This window comes from Tetrahymena thermophila (genome assembly GCF_000189635.1).
Source record: "Tetrahymena thermophila SB210 genomic scaffold scf_8254593, whole genome shotgun sequence".
Classification (NCBI taxonomy): domain Eukaryota; phylum Ciliophora; class Oligohymenophorea; order Hymenostomatida; family Tetrahymenidae; genus Tetrahymena; species Tetrahymena thermophila.
In genome coordinates, this window is record NW_002476364.1 from 128,866 (window position 1) to 144,889 (window position 16,024).

The window sequence follows — 16,024 nt, forward strand, 5'->3', positions numbered from 1 at the left end:
TTATGTGCTTTTGCATTAAATAAAATGATAAATAATATGGTTCAATTATTTTTAATTATTTATTAAAAATTATTTTAAAATGATAGAATATTAGTTGGATAAAAATATCTAATAATTATTTATTGATACAATAATATATTTTAATCAAATCTACTTCAACAGACAGGAATAATAATTATATTATTACTATTTATTTTTTAACCAAAATATTATGATAATTTATTTATCAGTGAGTTTTTTTAAGTAAATAAATTAAATTTTGCATCAATTTGGTAAAAATAAATCAAAGTAAGTAATCAATTGAATATAAATATGTATATTGTAATAAATTAATGAAAAAATTAACAAACATAATCTATACCAATTTACTACTAAAATGAATATAATTTAAAGTTAAAAACAATATGAAAAGTTTCAAAAAAATATAATTAATTTTTATATTATGATGGCAAAAAAATTTGTAGCAAAATATTTTGTAAATAAAAATGTTTAAAAGATATATATTTATAAAATGTTCATGCAAAAATGAAAATAATTTGGTGGTGAAATTATATTAAATGTTAATTTATTACAAAATATATTTAGTTATAAAAAGACTATAGTATGTAATCTAATTAAGATGAAAAATTTCTTAAAAAAATATTTTGAATGCACCTTAATAAAATTTTTAATTAAGGTGCTTAAATTCTTAGTTAAAATTGATTTCATTATACACCTTAATTACAGCATATAAGCTATTATAATTGAAAAAATTAATATAAATTTATTTTCATTCAAGTAGTTTAAGTAAAACTAATAGTAAATATAATGTCAAACAAACATAAATTATTGATCACTTCAGATTCAATTATAATTATATATATATTAGCTATAATTTTACTAAAATACTATTTCAACTTACTTGTGAGCACTTAAATTTTAAAGAATTTCCTGTATTAACCGTTTAAACCATAGAAAAGTATAGACAATTATCAAAATTAAAATAAAAATCTAACTTAAATTTTTTTTATTAAACTTGATAGAAATTTAAAGCTAAATTTATACTTTTAAATGTTTATTAAGTTAAACTTTATTAAAATTTAATTCATTTTACTTTTTTATCCTGCATTCCTTTTCCGTTTTATGAAAAGAAATTTAATTTTATTTAAATATTTTATATTTTAAAATAAATTTAATTTATCAGTTATTCACAAAGAGAAAATTACAAAATTGAAAAAATAGTACTTTGAAATATATAAAATTTTTAGCTGATGAATAAAATTAAGCCCTTTATTTGTATAAGATTTTTATTCAAATTTTATAAATTTATGTAATAATGAGAATAGAAATTAAAGGAATGTTAAATAAGGCACTATGCTCCACTTTACATTTTTTAAATGAATAAATAAAAATAAATTCTTTAAGTTATAAATTATCTTTCTTTAAATTTATTTTAAATTTTTAGAACATTTTTGCAAATAACTACTAAAATTAACAATTAATTGAGATAAATTAAATTTTATACTTCAAATTTTATTGACATAGCGCAAACAAAATACATCTTTCATTAATTATTAATTTAGGTTGGAAATTAAATAAATTAAAATATTAAAATTTTATCTTTAATTAATTTAATTTCAATAAAGAACGACAGACAAACAATCTCTTACAATTTCTAACTAAAATTTTAAGAAAAAAGAGGTCTAAAATAAAATGATTATTACCAACTTTTAACAAGTAAAATATTTTAATTTTAATAAAAACAACTGAATATAATTTTTTTACTATCTAAAGTTAAATACCATAGGAATTACTAATGTTTTTACTTTACAATTCTTTCTAAGGTAATAATTTTTTTAATTTTCAATGACATAGCAGTAAAATAAATAAATTTACTATAAAACTCATTGTTTGTTTAATTTAGAGCCTATAAAATTGGTGACCAGGGAGCAGCAATCCTAGGATAAGAAATATCAAAAAGAATTAACCTTTCAAATTTGTCCATGGACATTAGGTAATATTGATTCTTCCTTGATTTTATTTGATCTCATTAATTTTCTTATTCTAAAGTGAAAATTGCTTATTTGATATTGGTACAAAAAATTTAGCTTTCGAAATCTCTAAGCTGAAGAATATAACAACTCTTTCTTTAAATTTAAGGTATTTAAACTAATCAATTAAATTATCATTCATTAATTTTTTCTTTCTTTCAAGTTTTAACTAAATAACTGATAATGGCATCATAGCTCTTAGTTAATAAATAGCATTTTTCCCAAAATTAAATTCATTAACGCTAAATCTAAGGTAAATAAATCAAAAATGATATAAACACCCAAATATTAAATTACATTAATATTATATAGTAGTAACACTATTACTTATAATGGTGTATTAATGCTTGAGTAAAGTATTTCTAATAACTAGAATCTTACCTTTTTATCTTTGAACCTTGGGTAGATTTAATTCTTATCATAATTCAACACTTAAATAATATTTGTTATTTTATTTTAAAAGTAAAAATTAAATTGGCAAAAATGTAAGTGGAAATTAAAAATTTGGACAATTCATTGGCAATTTAACTTGTTTGACATAATTTCTTGTGTATTTGAAGTAAATATTTTCAATAAAATAAATAAATTTATATTAATCTTTTTAAAGTTAAAATGATATACAAGCTGATTAAGCTGCTTAATTTTGTTCTGAAATATCTAGATGCCGCTCTCTCAAGACTCTATCTTTAGATTTAAGGTAAATATTTTTCTATCAATAACAACTAATAATTATAATAAAAAAGTGGAAATCGCATAGGACCTGATGGAGCACATAGAATTGGATATGAATTTTCTAAAATAACAAATCTTAATTTTTTAAATCTTTACTTAAGGTATTTTTAATCTATTTTTAAAAGTTAACTCAATATTTAATTTAAATTAAGTGATAACTAAATAGGAACTTAAGGTGCTTAAAGGTTTGCTCCTGAAATAGCTAAATTAAAAAATTTAGTCACTCTTTAGTTAGATTTAAGGTAACTTACTTTATGCTATTGTCTATAATTTAAGTCTTTTTAAGTAACAATAAAATAGGAGATGATGGAACACAGGTTATAGGATTTGAAACAGTTAAACTTTAAAATATCCATAGTCTATCATTAAATTTAATGTAATAAAATATTTTCTATATGAAAAATTCACATTATAATTATTAAAAAGTGAAAATTAGATCAGTGATCTTGGAGCTTCGAGGCTTGGACAAGAAATTTCAAAATGTTAAAATCTTACTAGCTTAAATCTTGAGCTGCAGTAAACAATAAATATTAAAAATTTCAATAATTTGTTAATTAAATCTTTTATTTATAGAAAAAATAACTTTGGAGATATAGGGACTTAAGGTTTAAGTTAGAAGCACCTCCAATTAAAAAAATTAGTTTTATATAGTTTTAGAAAGTGATTAATTTAACTAATTTATTTATCATTATTTGTTAAATAATTAATTAATTTCTTTTCCTTTTATAATATAAAATTAATTAATTGCCGTAATCAAATTTACTCTTAAATTTCTATTTATTTAAATTACATCTTAAATTTATTGTAATATTTAAAAAATAATCAATTAAAATTAATTATTCTTGATTAATAAATAATCAGGATTTTAATTTTTTTCAAAAATCATCTATATCAAAAAAATGATTTATAGTTTTTGACCAATCTCAGCTCTAGCTTTAAGCTGATTTGGAGGAGTGATTTTAAATTTTTTCTTTAAATTTTGTAAATAAATAAGTAATTAAAAAATAATTCAGATATTTATTCACCAACTCACCTGTTTACTAACTTATCTCTATCAAAGAATTATTATTATATTTATTATCCAATTAACTTCATGAAACAAAAAAAATATATATGAAATTTAAAATGAATATTAATATTTATTATTGTTATTATTATTATTAAAAATTATTTTCATTTCTTATGCTTTATTTGCTGAATGAATAAATAATTAAAGTTGTGTATTAATAATATTATACAAATTTTTTAACATTTTGCAATTTTAAATTTTAGAATTAAAATAATTTAATTATAAATTAAAATGATTTTAAATGCTATGCTATTAATAATAAAAACGATTTTTGTAGATTTTCAAATATTTTAACTTAATTTAGAAACAAACTTTATATTTTAATTTAAATTTTTCTAAAAAAATTTCTAAACCAAATAAAATTTCAATAATTTATTTTTAAATTAAATTAAATTGAAAAATACTTTCAATTAAATCTCAGATGAATGACAATTAATTAATAATAAATATAAATAATTTCGAATGAATGTATGTATTATGCTTTTGAATTATAATAAAGCAATATAAAAATTTAAAATAATATTTTACAAAATAAAAAGGATTAAATTCAATATTTGAAGAAATAAATTTTACTAATTTAACAATAATAAATAAAATTTAAAGATAAAAGTACAATTATTTTATTTATTTATTTATTTATTTATTTAGGTAGCATTTGAAAAATAAATTTATTTTATGTAGACCACTTTCAATTTTTGAAAATTAAAACTAATCTAATAGATTTCATCGATCTTTAGAATACTTTCTTTTGATTATAGCAATGAAAAGCAAATCTTACAATCAGAAGATGTTTTAGTTTAGGTATGGTAGATGTTAAGGATTCATAATAATCTGTACCTAAATTATCTTCAGTTATTATTTCTAATTATTTTAGTTTCAAAAGATATGAAAAGCCTTCTGATACTAGCTAATATCCCTTTTCACCCATATAGCTATTCCTTAAAGTAAATGATAATTTTTCTAAGTTTTAAAGACTCTAAAAGCCATCTTTGAAAGCCTATCCGCCTTAATACCCTAATTTGCAATCTCTTATTTAAATGGCAAGGTGTCTTAAACATGGTAACTATTACAGATATGTCATAATAACTTCAATACCTTTATGCTGAATATTTCCAAATTCAAATCCTAAAGATAATTAGACTAATTTATTTTGAACTTCCAATTATTGAAACATTAGAGCCAAGTCTAATTAATCTTAAGGACTGGGATAAAAATATAATTTTAAATTTTTAAGATTTTTAATCTCCTTAAACTCACTTCCAAATATTTCCATTTGATCTTAAAATTTAGCAAAATTTCGAAAAATTAAGGAAAGACTGCTTAAATTTTGTAGCTTATTAAGACATTTCAAAAAAGAAGTTAAATTTAATGGCTCTATATTAATTCCTTAAGATTCCACTGAAAAATTTAAGCTCTGCAAATTCATTGAGTTTGAAATAGCAAGACTAAATTGGTCTAAGTATTCTTAAATTACAGTGTTTTTTTAAATGTTTAATTGAACATCCAAATTTGATATTTGATATAAAAATGAAATCTATTTATTTAGTTTGCTTATAAATTCTTGAGGAAAGGAGGTCGTTAGATTAATTATCAATTTTAAACTTTTTAAGTAACTCAATGTATTAGCTACTTTAAAAGTGTAAATATATTGATTGACATAATCTATCTTATCTATATTTAATGATAAGGATTCTAATTTTTCAATATCCTCATAACAAACATCTAAATTCATTTATTCTTTTATAATTTGACTAAATATTTTTTTATTTACTCCAAATTCTTCAAATGCATCAAACCTCTGATTTTCATTTTCTTGTTAATTACTTTATTCAACTCTAAGTGAAGTTGGCAACTAATTTAACTGACAGTCTACTCCGTTATTTTCTTCCTAACTCTATCCTTAGTCAATATTTTACTAACAATTCATCAACTTTACTACCTATTTTTAAATAATATTGGTAATAAGTCAAAAAAATATTTATAAAATCTATTTTATTAGACCTTAGTTTTATTATGGCTATTTCAGAATTTAATTTATAAACAAAATCTTCAGTTTTAATTAATTAAAAAATTTGTACTTCAAACAAAAAACTTTACTCAAATAAGCTTTTCATATTAATTAATATTCCAATAATTTATAAATAAAATATTTTTTTATTTCTAAAAGTTTTATCTTCTTTGAATTATGAAAATTACTATTTATTACTCTCAGCTCTAGCTTTAAGCTGATTTGGAGGAGTGATTTTAAATTTTTTCTTTAAATTTTGTAAATAATTAAAAAATAATTCAGAAATTTATTCACCAACTCATCTGTTTATTAACTTATCTCTATCAAAGAATTATTATTATATTTATAATCCAATTAACTTAGTGAAACAAAAAATATATATATGAAATTTAAAATGAATATTAATATTTATTATTGTTATTATTATTATTATTATTATTATTAAAAATTATTTTCATTTCTTATGCTTTACTTGCTGAATTAAAGTTGCGTATTAAAAATGTTATACAAATTCTTTAATATTTTGTAATTTAAATTTTAGAATTAAAATAATTTAATAATAAATTAAAACGAGTTTAAATGCAATGCTATCAATAATAAAAACGATTTTTGTAGATTTTCAAATATTTTAACTTAATTTAGAAACAAACTTTATATTTTAATATAAATTTTTCTAAAAAATTTCTAAACCAAATAAAATTTCAATAATTTATTTTTAAATTAAATTAAATTGAAAAATACTTTCAATTAAATCTCAGATGTATGGAAATTAATTAATAATGAATATAAATAAATAATTGCGAATGAATTTATGTTTTATGTTTTTGAATTATAATAAAACAATATAAAAATTTAAAGTAATATTTTACAAAATAAAAAGGATTAAATTAAATACTTGAAGAAATAAATATTACTAATTTAACAATAATAAATAAAATTTAAAGATAAAAGTACAATTATTTTATTTATTTATTTATTTAGGTAGCATTTAAAAAATAAATTTATTTTATGGAGAACACTTTCAATTTTTGTAAATTGAAACTAATCTAATAGATCTCATCGATCTTTAGAATACTTTCTTTTGAAGATAGCAATGAAAAGCAAATCTTACAATCAGAAGATGTTTTAGTTTAGGTATGGTAGATGTTAAGTATTCATAATAATCTGAACCTATATTATCTTCAGTTATTATTTCTAATTATTTTAGTTTCAAAAGATATGAAAAGCCTTCTGATACTAGCTAATATCCTTTTTCACCCATATAGCTATTCTTTAAAGTTAACGATAATTTTTCTAAGTTTTAAAGACTCTAAAAGCCATCTTTGAAAGCCTATCCTCCTTAATACCCTAATCTGCAATCTCTTATTTAAATGGCAAGGTGTCTTAAACATGGTAACTTTTACAGATATGTCATAATAACTTCAATACCTTTACTCTCAATATTTCCAAATTCAAATCCTAAAGATAATTAAACTAATTTATTTTGAACTTCCAATTATTGAAACATTAGAGCCAAGTCTAATTTATCTTAAGGAGGATAAAAATATAATTTTAAATTTTTAAGATTTTTAATCTCCTTAAACTCTCTTCCAAATATTTTTATTTGATTTTAAAATTTAGCAAAATTTCGAAAAATTAAGGAAAGACTGCTTAAATTTTATAGCTTATTAAGACATTTCAAAAAAGAAGTTAAATTTAATGGCTCTATATTGCTTCCTTAAGATTCCACTGAAAAATTTAAGCTCTACAAATTCATTGAGTTTGAAATAGCAAGACTAAATTGGTCTAAGTATTCTTAAATTACAGTGTTTTTTTAAATGTTTAATTGAACATCCAAATTTGATATTTGATATAAAAATGAAATCTATTTATTTAGTTTGCTTATAAATTCTTGAGGAAAGGAGGTCGTTAGATTAATTATCAATTTTAAACTTTTTAAGTAACTCAATGTATTAGCTACTTTAAAAGTGTAAATATATTGATTGACATAATCTATCTTATCTATATTTAATGATAAGGATTCTAATTTTTCAATATCCTCATAACAAACATCTAAATTCATTTATTCTTTTATAATTTGACTAAATATTTTTTTATTTACTCCAAATTCTTCAAATGCATCAAACCTCTGATTTTCATTTTCTTGTTAATTACTTTATTCAACTCTAAGTGAAGTTGGCAACTAATTTAACTGACAGTCTACTCCGTTATTTTCTTCCTAACTCTATCCTTAGTTAATATTTTATTAACAATTCATCAACTTTAATACCTCTTTTTAAATAATATTGGTTATAATTCAAAAAAATATTTATAAAATCTATTTTATTATATCTTACTTTTATTATGTCAATTTCAGAATTTAATTTATAAATAATCTTTTTAGTTTTAATTAATTAAAAAATTTTTACTTCAAACAAAAAACTTTACTCAAATAAGCTTTTCATATTAATTAATATTCCAATAATTTATAATTAAAATATTTTTTTATTTCTAAAAGTTTTATCATCTTTGAATTATGAAAATTACTATTTAAAAATGATATTTTTACAAAATTATAAAGTATTTATCCTAAAATTTATTTGATGCAAAAATCAATACATGAAAAATTCCTAAAAAATAATAGCTACTAAATTATTACATAAATCTATAGTTTTAACACAGGAAATTATGGTGGTTATCATGGTTTATTTTAGAATTTCACAAACTGGTGAATGCTAAATAAAGCTATTTTAGACTTCTGACATTATTTGGAGTGTTTATTAATGAGGGTTTTTAAATTCTATTTTTTTATAATATATAAATATATTAATTACAAATAAATTTCATTAGAAAATTAAATATAAGAAATTTAAACAATAAAAAATAAATTAAAAAAAAAATGAATTAAACAAAGAAATAAATGTAGCTTGTAGTAAAAGAAAAATAAAACAGTTTACTTTAAAAAGACTAATGGTTATAAGAAGAGTAAATTGAAATAATAATTAATAGATTAACAACTAGTTAAATTTATAGAGACATAGAATTTTTTGAAATTAAGAAAAATTTCATAAGCTTTAGTGTATTTAATGAACAGTTTCAAAAATAGAACTTGGTAGTTTTTGAGAAGGGAAGTAAATGTAATTAAATTAACAAACTATTAATTAAGACTATTTAAATATTTATATTTTTAATTCATAAGAAGTTGATAATACAAACATACCACATTGCTACTTTTAGGAAGAGATCACAATTGATATTTCAATCAAAGAGTTTGATAAAGATTAATGTAATTTAATCTTCTCGAAAAATAAATAATAAAAAATAAAAATGTTTTTTAATTTTAATTGTATTTAATAGATTAAAAAACACAAAAAGTATATAGCCTTAAAGATGTAATTTTATTTAAAAAGAAAAATTCTATCTTTAATGTTAATAAAATTATTCATGTTATTTAAAGCTCGAGAAGATTTAGGATAATTAGGACTTCTAATTTGTTAAAATTATCAAATAATAAGTAGAGTAATATTTTTAAACAAAAGTATTTTCATTTATTAATTATAAAAGATTAGATAAATTAAAAAACGACCACCTACCACTCTGCACTAATTTAATTAAGTTTAGTTTAAGTATAACATTTTAATAGATTAAAGAAGAAGATGAATAAAATTTTCTTTTACATATTGCTGAGAGTCTTAAAAATTGTTATCATCTTAAATATATTGATTTATAGTTGTTATAAGGTTTTAATAAATATCAAATTGAATAGTTTGTAAATATTACAACTTAATTTGAAAACATTACAAAATATGTTTTGTCTCTAAGGTAATTTTTATTTATTTAACTTATAAGCAAAAAATTTTTAAAAAACTCAGTAATAATTAATATTTGAAAATTTAAATGCATTTTTAATCAAAAAACCTTAATTTGTTAGAAGTTTTGCAGTATTAAATAATATTCATAAATTTTATGACTAAATAAATTTATATTTTTTTTAAACTTAAATATATAGTTAGAATTAATTAGACTTAAATAGTCTTGAAAATATTGGAAATAGTTTTAGGAATTTCAAAAAGCTAAATAATTTCTAAACACATATTTGGTAAATATTTAATTTAAATTAAAAATAAATGAATGAATGAATTTAAAAAAGGTCTGATCATTTAAATCACGAAGGAGTAAGCAGATTTTACAGTTAAATTTCTAATATCAAGTCAATGAAGAAGCTCACGATTGATTTACAGTATTTTAATTTAAAATAACTATTTAACCTTCCTAATTTATTTTTATTTTAGGGAAAATAACATTTAAAGTTAAGGAGCTATTAATTTAGGTAAATGCTTAGAAAATTTGTAAGGTTTGACAAAACTCAAAATAGATTTATGGTATTTTAATATTAATTAAGATCTGTTTAAAAAATAAATGTTGTAAAATTATAGGGATAACTAAATAGAATAAGATGGGATAATTTATTTGGTTAATTAGATTTGTAAAATTTCATCTTTAAGGCATTTGACGTTTTTAATTTGGTATTATGAATTAAAAAAAATAATATTTTAACATATTTTATAATTTCAAAGGAATAATATTATCACCTATGAAGAAATAGCTAAAGCCTTGGAAAATTTGTCTTGCTCTTCAAGTATTTATCGCTTAGACCTAGTGATTTAGTAGATTTATTATTCCTTTAAAATTATATTTATAAATTAATCTTATTTATATAGATAGGATTCGTTGCAACCATCCAATATCAGTTAGATTGTTAGAACTTTAAGAAATTTTAGCAAAATATATTGGTTTTAAATAGATTTATTGTAATAATTCATTTTTTAATTTTATTTATATATTTCTATAATATTTTCTTTATGAATAATTAGTTCATATTAATTAAATGACGAAATCAAACTTTTACAGGCCATTAAAAAGAATAAAAGGCTAGTATACTTTAAGCAACTTGACGGACTTAAATATTGACTAAATATTTATTTATTTTGTTGGAGATTTATTTGTATATCTTAATGATTATCAATATTTATAATATATTTATTAGTATTAGTTCATATAAATTAAATGAGGATAAAAATTTTGTAGACAACTATAAATAATAAAAGACTAGTTTTCTCTAAGCAAGTTTACAGACTTAAATATTGGATACATATTTATTTATTTTACTTTAGATTTGTATATGTTCATTTTATATTTTTTAATTCTTTAAACTAAAGTATAATTTTACTCAATTAAATAACTTGAAAATTTTACATCAAATCCTTTTATATTGCTCATTTTTATAAAATAAAATTTTTTATTTTAAAAAGAATGAATATCATTTTAATAATATTAATTTATCATCAAGGGAAAAAAAAGGAGGTTAGTAAGGATTTTATTTTTGTCTTTTTAGATTTTGCCAATTTCCATATATTTTATTTTTATTATGGCTATTTCTGAATTTAATTTATAAACAATCTCCTTAGTTTTAATTAATTAATTAAAAAAATAATACTTCAAACAAAAAACTTTACTCAAATATACTTTTCATATAAATTAATATTCCAGCAATTTAGCAATAAAATATTTTCTCATTTCTATAATTTTATCTTTTTTGAATTAATGAAAATTACTTTTAAAAATATTATGACTTTTACTATAAATATCAAGTATTTATCCTAAAATTTATGTGATGCAAAAATTAATACATGAAAAATTCCTAAACAAGTAATAGATACTCAATTTTAATACAAATCTATAGTTTTAGCATAGGAAATTATGGTGGTTATCATAGTTTAAATTAGAATTTCACAAACTGGTGAGAGATTAATAAAACTATTTTAGACTTCTGAAAAATTTTGGAGTATTTATTGATGAGAGTTTTAAAATTTAATTTTTATAAACCGTTTTTATTTATTACAAATAATTTTCTTTAGAAAATTAAATAAAGGAAATTTAAACAATATAAAATAAATTAAAAAAAAAAATGAATTAAACAAAGAAATAAATGTAGCTTGAAGTAGAATAATAACAATACAGTTTATTTTAAAAAGACTAATGGTTAAATGAAGAGTAAATTGAAATAATAATTAATAGATTAACAACTAGTTAAATTTATAGAGACATAAAATTTTTTGAAATTAAGAAAAATTTCATTAGCTTTAGTGTATTTAATGAACAATTTCAAAAATAGAATCTGATAGTTTTTGAGAAGGGAAGTAAATGTAATTAAATTAACAAGCTATTAATTAAGACTATTTAAATATTTATATTTTTAATTCATAAAAAGTTGATAATACAAACATACCACATTGCTACTTTTAGGAAGAGTTCACAATTGATATTTCAATCAAAGAGTTTGATAAAGATTAATGTAATTTAATTTTCTCTAAAAATAAATAATAAAAATGTTTTTTAATGTTAATTGTATTTAATAGATTAAAAAGCATAAAAAATATATAGCCTAAAAGATGTAATTTGATTTAATATATAAAAAATCTTTAATGTTTATTAAATTATTGATTTTATTTAATTAAAGCTCAAGATTATATAGAATTATTAGGACTTCCAATATGTTAAAACTATCAAATAAGAAGAAGTGTAATAATTTTTAGCAAAAGTATTTTCATTTATTAATTATAAAAGATTAGATAATTTAATAAACGACAACCTATCACTCTGCACAAACTTAATTAAGTTTACTTTAATTATAACGTATAAATTGATTACTTTATTTTAAAAAAAGAAATTATTTTGGTTCAAAACACTTTTAATAATATAATAAGGGAAATCTAATTTACTAAAGAAGAAAATAAATAAAATTTTCTTTTACATATTGGTGAGTGCCTTAAAAATTGTTATCATCTTTAATATTTGGATCTCTAGTTGTTAACTAGAATTGATAGATATCAAATTGAATAGTTTATACATACTACAACTTAATTTGAAAATATAACAAAATATTTTTTGACTTTAAGGTAACTTTATTTAATTAACTAAGAAGCAAAATATTTTTTTAAAACTTAATAATATTTAATTTTTAAACAAATATTTCTAATTTATTTTTTAAGATATTGATTTGAATATAAGGAAGGAAAGTTTATTTTAAATTTCAAAATTCTTTAATTCTTTGTAAATAACCATATAATTTTATTATTTAATGATGATATTTTTTTAGAATAGAAAAAACTCTGAATAAAAATTGCGTTTTAAATAAGTAATTGCCTTTCCCCTTTAATCCAGCTAGATTTTATGCTTATTTGAAAGCTTAATTAATCACCATTTTATTCTTAAAAAAATTTAGGAGGGGAATGAATTAGTGAGAATTAATAAAGATTTAAAATATGTAATATCAATTGGAAATAATTTTTTCATCATTTTTAAAAAAATTTCTTATATTCTCATAATCACAGTAAATAAATTGATATTTTTTTAAACTAAAATATATAGTTAACTTTAATTAGACTAAAATAATCTTTAAAATATTGGAAACAGTTTTAAGAACTTCAAAAAGCTAAATAATTTCTAAATACATATTTGGTAATCATTTTGATAAAAATTAAAGATAAATGTTTGAATGAATTTAAAAAAGGTCTGATAAGTTAAATCACGAAGGAGTAAGCAAACTTTATAGCTAAATTTCTAATATCAAGTCAATGAAGAAGCTCACAATTGATTTACAGTATTTTAATTTAAAATAACTATTTAACCTTCCTAATTTATTTTTATTTTAGGGAAAATAACATTTAAAGTTAAGGAGCTATTAATTTAGGTAAATGCTTAGAAAATTTGCAAGGTTTGACAAAACTCAAAATAGATTTATGGTATTTTAATATCAATTAAGATCTTTTTAAAAATAAATGTTGTAAAATTATAGGAATAACTAAATAGAATAAGATGGGATAGTTTATTTGATTAATTAAATTTGTAAAATTTCATCTTTAAGGCATTTGACGCTTTTAATTTGGTATTTTAAATTAAAAAAAAATATATTTTAACTTATATTATAATTTCAAAGGAAGAATATTATCAACTATGAACAAATAGCTTTTGTTTTGGAAAATTTATCTTGCTCTTCTAGTATTTATCGCTTAGACCTAGTGATTGAGTAGATATATTATTCGTTTGAAATTATATGTATAAATTAATCTTATTATATATAGATAGAAATAATTGCAGCCATCCAATATCAGTTAAATTGTTAGAACTTTAAGAAATTTTAGCAAAATATATTGGTTTTAAATAGATTTATTGTAATATAATTTTTAAATTTTTATTTATTTCTATAATTTTTTCTTTATGAATAAATAGCTCATATTAATTAAATAACAAAATCAAACTTTTGTAGGCCATTAAAAAGAATAAAAGGCTAGTATACTTTAAGCAACTTGATGGAACTAAATATTGACTAAATATTTATTTATTTTGTTGGAGATTTATTTGTATATCTTCATGTATTATTAATTTTTTTATTTGTTAGGAATAGTTTAAATTAATTAAATGAGGATAAAACTTTTGTAGATAACTACAGTCTGTTCTTTTGAATAAGGTATTCTTTAATATAAAGTGATTTTTAATTAAAGTGAGAGAATTTTTAAAATAATTATTTTCAACTTGGCTCATTATAATTTCAACTAAAAAAAAAATTTAAAATGTAATATTCATAAAACTAAAATAAATGAGGTAATTTAAATTTTTTTTTAAAAAAAAATAAAAAAAGGTTTAAATGTATAAATTTAATAATTTTTATTTATTATATTAATTGTGAATGAATGTATGTGTTAAAAAATTTGAATTATAATAAAATAATATAAAAAATTTAAAATAGTATTTGATTAAATTCAATATTTGAAGAAATAAATATTATTTATTTAGCAATAATAAATACAATTTAAAGATAAAAGTGCAATTATTTTATTTATTTATTTATTTAGGTAGCATTTGAAAAATAAATTTGTTTTATGTAGCCTGCTTTCAATTTTTGAAAAGTAAAACTAATCTAATAGATTTCATCGATCTTTAGAATACTTTCTTTTGATGATAGCAAAAAAAAACAAATCTTACAATCAGAAGATGTTTTAGTTTAGGTATGGTAGATGTTAAGTATTCATAATAATCTGAACCTATATTATCTTCAGTTATTATTTCTAATTATTTTAATTTCAAAAGGTATGAAAAACCTTCTGATACTAGCTAATATCCTTTGTCACCCATATAACTAGTCTTTAAAGTTAACGATAATTTTTCTAAGTTTTAAAGACTCTAAAAGCCATCTTTGAAAGCCTATCCTCCTTAATGTCCTAACTCGCAATCTCTTATTTAAATGGCAAGGTGTCTTAAACATGGTAACTTTTACAGATATGTCATAATAACTTTAATACCTTTACTCTTAATATTTCCAAACTCAAATCCTAAAGATAATTAAACTAAATTATTTTGGACTTATAATTATTGAAACATTAGAGCCAAGTTTAATTTATCTTTATAATTGGGATAAAAATATAATTTTAAATTTTTAAGATTTTTAATCTCCTTAAACTCACTTCCAAATATTTTTATTTGATCTTAAAATTTAGCAAAATTTAGAAAAATTAAGGAAAGACTGCTTAAATTTTGTAGCTTATTAAGACATTTCAAAAAAGAAGTTAAATTTAATGGCTCTATATTGCTTCCTTAAGATTCCACTGAAAAATTTAAGCTCTGCAAATTAGTTAAGTTTGAAATAGCAAAACTAAATTGATCTAAGTATTCTTAAATTACAGTGTTTTTTTTAATGTTTACTTGAACTTCCAAATTTGATATTTGATATAAAAATGAAATCTATTTATTTAGTTTGCTTATAAATTCTTGAGGAAAGGAGTTCCTTAGATTAATTATCAGTTTTAAACTTTTTAAGTAACTCAAGGTATTAGCAACTTTAAAAGTGTAAATATATTGATTGACATAACCTATCTTATCTATATTTAATGATAGGGATTCTAATTTTACAATATCCTAAAAACAAACATCTAAATTCATTTATTCTTTTATAATTTGACTAAATATTTTTTTATTTACTCCAAATTCTTCAAATGAATCAAACCTCAGATTTTCAGTTTCTTGTTAATTATTTTATTCAACTCTATCTGAAGTTGAAAATTAATTTAACTGGATGTCTATACTGTTATTTTCTTCCTAATTCTTTCCTTAATTAATATTTTACTGACAATTCATCAACTTTACTAC

At 19.2% G+C, this 16,024-nt stretch overlaps 5 protein-coding genes across 5 annotated transcripts; 3 read left to right on the forward strand and 2 right to left on the reverse strand. All coding sequences in view use genetic code 6, as the record gives it.

Moving 5' to 3' along the window:
* Positions 1 to 1,692: 1,692 nt before the first annotated feature.
* On the forward strand, positions 1,693 to 3,426 carry TTHERM_00461800 (kinase domain protein; the record flags this gene model as incomplete). Its single annotated transcript, XM_001018777.3, has 13 exons — positions 1,693 to 1,716; positions 1,774 to 1,823; positions 1,904 to 1,993; positions 2,050 to 2,139; positions 2,194 to 2,283; positions 2,343 to 2,432; positions 2,494 to 2,589; positions 2,638 to 2,727; positions 2,774 to 2,863; positions 2,915 to 3,004; positions 3,049 to 3,138; positions 3,189 to 3,278; positions 3,336 to 3,426. The coding sequence occupies 13 exons, from the start codon at positions 1,693 to 1,695 to the stop codon at positions 3,424 to 3,426; spliced, it is 1,071 nt and encodes a 356-aa protein (XP_001018777.3).
* Positions 3,427 to 4,519: 1,093 nt separating this feature from the next.
* Positions 4,520 to 5,758, reverse strand: TTHERM_000461810 (hypothetical protein; the record flags this gene model as incomplete). Its single annotated transcript, XM_012798279.1, has 1 exon — positions 4,520 to 5,758. One exon carries the CDS (start codon positions 5,756 to 5,758, stop codon positions 4,520 to 4,522), a length of 1,239 nt encoding a protein of 412 aa, XP_012653733.1.
* Positions 5,759 to 6,860: 1,102 nt separating this feature from the next.
* On the reverse strand, positions 6,861 to 8,234 carry TTHERM_000461821 (hypothetical protein; the record flags this gene model as incomplete). The annotated part of the gene is made up of 2 exons (XM_012798280.1): positions 8,176 to 8,234; positions 6,861 to 8,110 (listed from the first exon to the last, which is right to left on the reverse strand). The coding sequence occupies exon 2, from the start codon at positions 8,094 to 8,096 to the stop codon at positions 6,861 to 6,863; it is 1,236 nt and encodes a 411-aa protein (XP_012653734.1). The 5' UTR covers positions 8,097 to 8,110; positions 8,176 to 8,234.
* A 432-nt stretch (positions 8,235 to 8,666) lies between these two features.
* On the forward strand, positions 8,667 to 10,789 carry TTHERM_000461832 (hypothetical protein; the record flags this gene model as incomplete). The annotated part of the gene is made up of 12 exons (XM_012798281.1): positions 8,667 to 8,955; positions 9,018 to 9,104; positions 9,176 to 9,210; positions 9,276 to 9,337; positions 9,383 to 9,640; positions 9,828 to 9,917; positions 9,969 to 10,058; positions 10,111 to 10,200; positions 10,255 to 10,344; positions 10,396 to 10,485; positions 10,540 to 10,629; positions 10,693 to 10,789. Exons 1-12 carry the CDS (start codon positions 8,718 to 8,720, stop codon positions 10,787 to 10,789), a joined length of 1,317 nt encoding a protein of 438 aa, XP_012653735.1. The 5' UTR covers positions 8,667 to 8,717.
* A 4,099-nt stretch (positions 10,790 to 14,888) lies between these two features.
* On the forward strand, positions 14,889 to 15,254 carry TTHERM_00462810 (transmembrane protein, putative; the record flags this gene model as incomplete). The annotated part of the gene is made up of 2 exons (XM_001018779.2): positions 14,889 to 14,902; positions 14,969 to 15,254. The coding sequence occupies 2 exons, from the start codon at positions 14,889 to 14,891 to the stop codon at positions 15,252 to 15,254; spliced, it is 300 nt and encodes a 99-aa protein (XP_001018779.2).
* Between the last annotated feature and the right edge of the window lie 770 nt (positions 15,255 to 16,024).